Source organism: Carlito syrichta, unplaced genomic scaffold, assembly GCF_000164805.1.
Source record: "Carlito syrichta isolate Samal-C Ts95f unplaced genomic scaffold, Tarsius_syrichta-2.0.1 Scaffold307172, whole genome shotgun sequence".
NCBI lineage: Eukaryota > Metazoa > Chordata > Mammalia > Primates > Tarsiidae > Carlito > Carlito syrichta.
Window position 1 is genome coordinate 272,224 of NW_007251268.1, and position 897 is coordinate 273,120.

The 897-nt window shown below is 70.5% G+C and overlaps 1 protein-coding gene across 4 annotated transcripts in view; it reads right to left on the bottom strand.

Moving 5' to 3' along the window:
• Positions 1-205, bottom strand: part of TMEM54 (transmembrane protein 54) — a 6,492-nt gene extending 6,287 nt beyond the window's left edge. For 3 of the 4 annotated variants that reach the window (XM_021715512.1, XM_008063989.2, XM_021715511.1), the window contains exon 1: positions 33-172. In XM_021715512.1, the coding sequence (XP_021571187.1) occupies positions 33-48 (16 nt within the window). In that variant the 5' untranslated portion in view covers positions 49-172. Of the gene's footprint in view, positions 1-32 lie in introns of all 4 variants that reach the window. The other variant, XM_021715510.1, reaches the window with a different exon arrangement.
• Between the last annotated feature and the right edge of the window lie 692 nt (positions 206-897).

Below are 897 nucleotides of genomic sequence, written 5' to 3' on the forward strand. Positions count from 1 at the left end.
CCCGCCCCCGCCCCCGCCCCCCCGCCGCTCACCGAGGCGCAGACACATGGCGGCTCCCGCGCGGGTCCCGGGCCGGCGTCAGCGGGGCTCCGGAGGCTGCGGGCCGCCGGGGGGCCGCGCGCCCATGCTCTCGCCCGCCGCCCGCTCCCCGCCCGCAGCGCGGCGCTCGGCCGGCCTCCCTTCCCGGCACCCCCCGGGCGCCCGGCCCGACCCCGGCCGCGCGTCTGCCTGCCGGCCGGTCGGACCGGCTGGGCGGCCTCGGCCCGCCCGCCGAGTCACCGCGCGGGCTCCGCCCACCGCCCCGCCGCCGCCCCCGGGCTCTCGGCCCGCCCGCCGCGCCCGGGCCCATTTTGCGGATGGAAGCCGAGGCTGGGGTGGCGGCGCGATCGCCTGGGCGGGGAGGGCGGTGGGGGCTTGCACGCGTGCTAGCCGTGGTTATCACGACCTGGTGGGCACCCGGTGGAAAAGCCTCCGGCGAAGGCTGGGAAGGGGGAGAGGCCTCGGTGGGTGGTGAGAGACCACCGCCGCGGTCTGTCCCCGATCTGCGGTGTGACCTCAGGCAGATCACTCTCCCTCCCTGGGCTTGCTTACTTTTACCGGGCAAAGAACATGTCCTGGCCTGCTGGGCTTGTTTTCCCCTCTCCTCTCGGTCTTGTGAGGGAGGTCTCAGTTCCCTCCTTGGAAAGTCAGGGATAATTCCTGTCCCCTAAGGTCGTGGTGAGACAAGATACAAAAACAAGGTATAAAGAAACGCTTTGGAAACTCTCCAGAGTGTCCTTCTGGCCAAAGTGTAGACGTTGCAGGAGTGCATGGTAGGAGCTTGGCTAGTCCTGGCTGTGGGTTACCGAGGCCCTTCAACGTGGCGGGATGGACCCCAGCAAGTGGTCCCTTATTTCA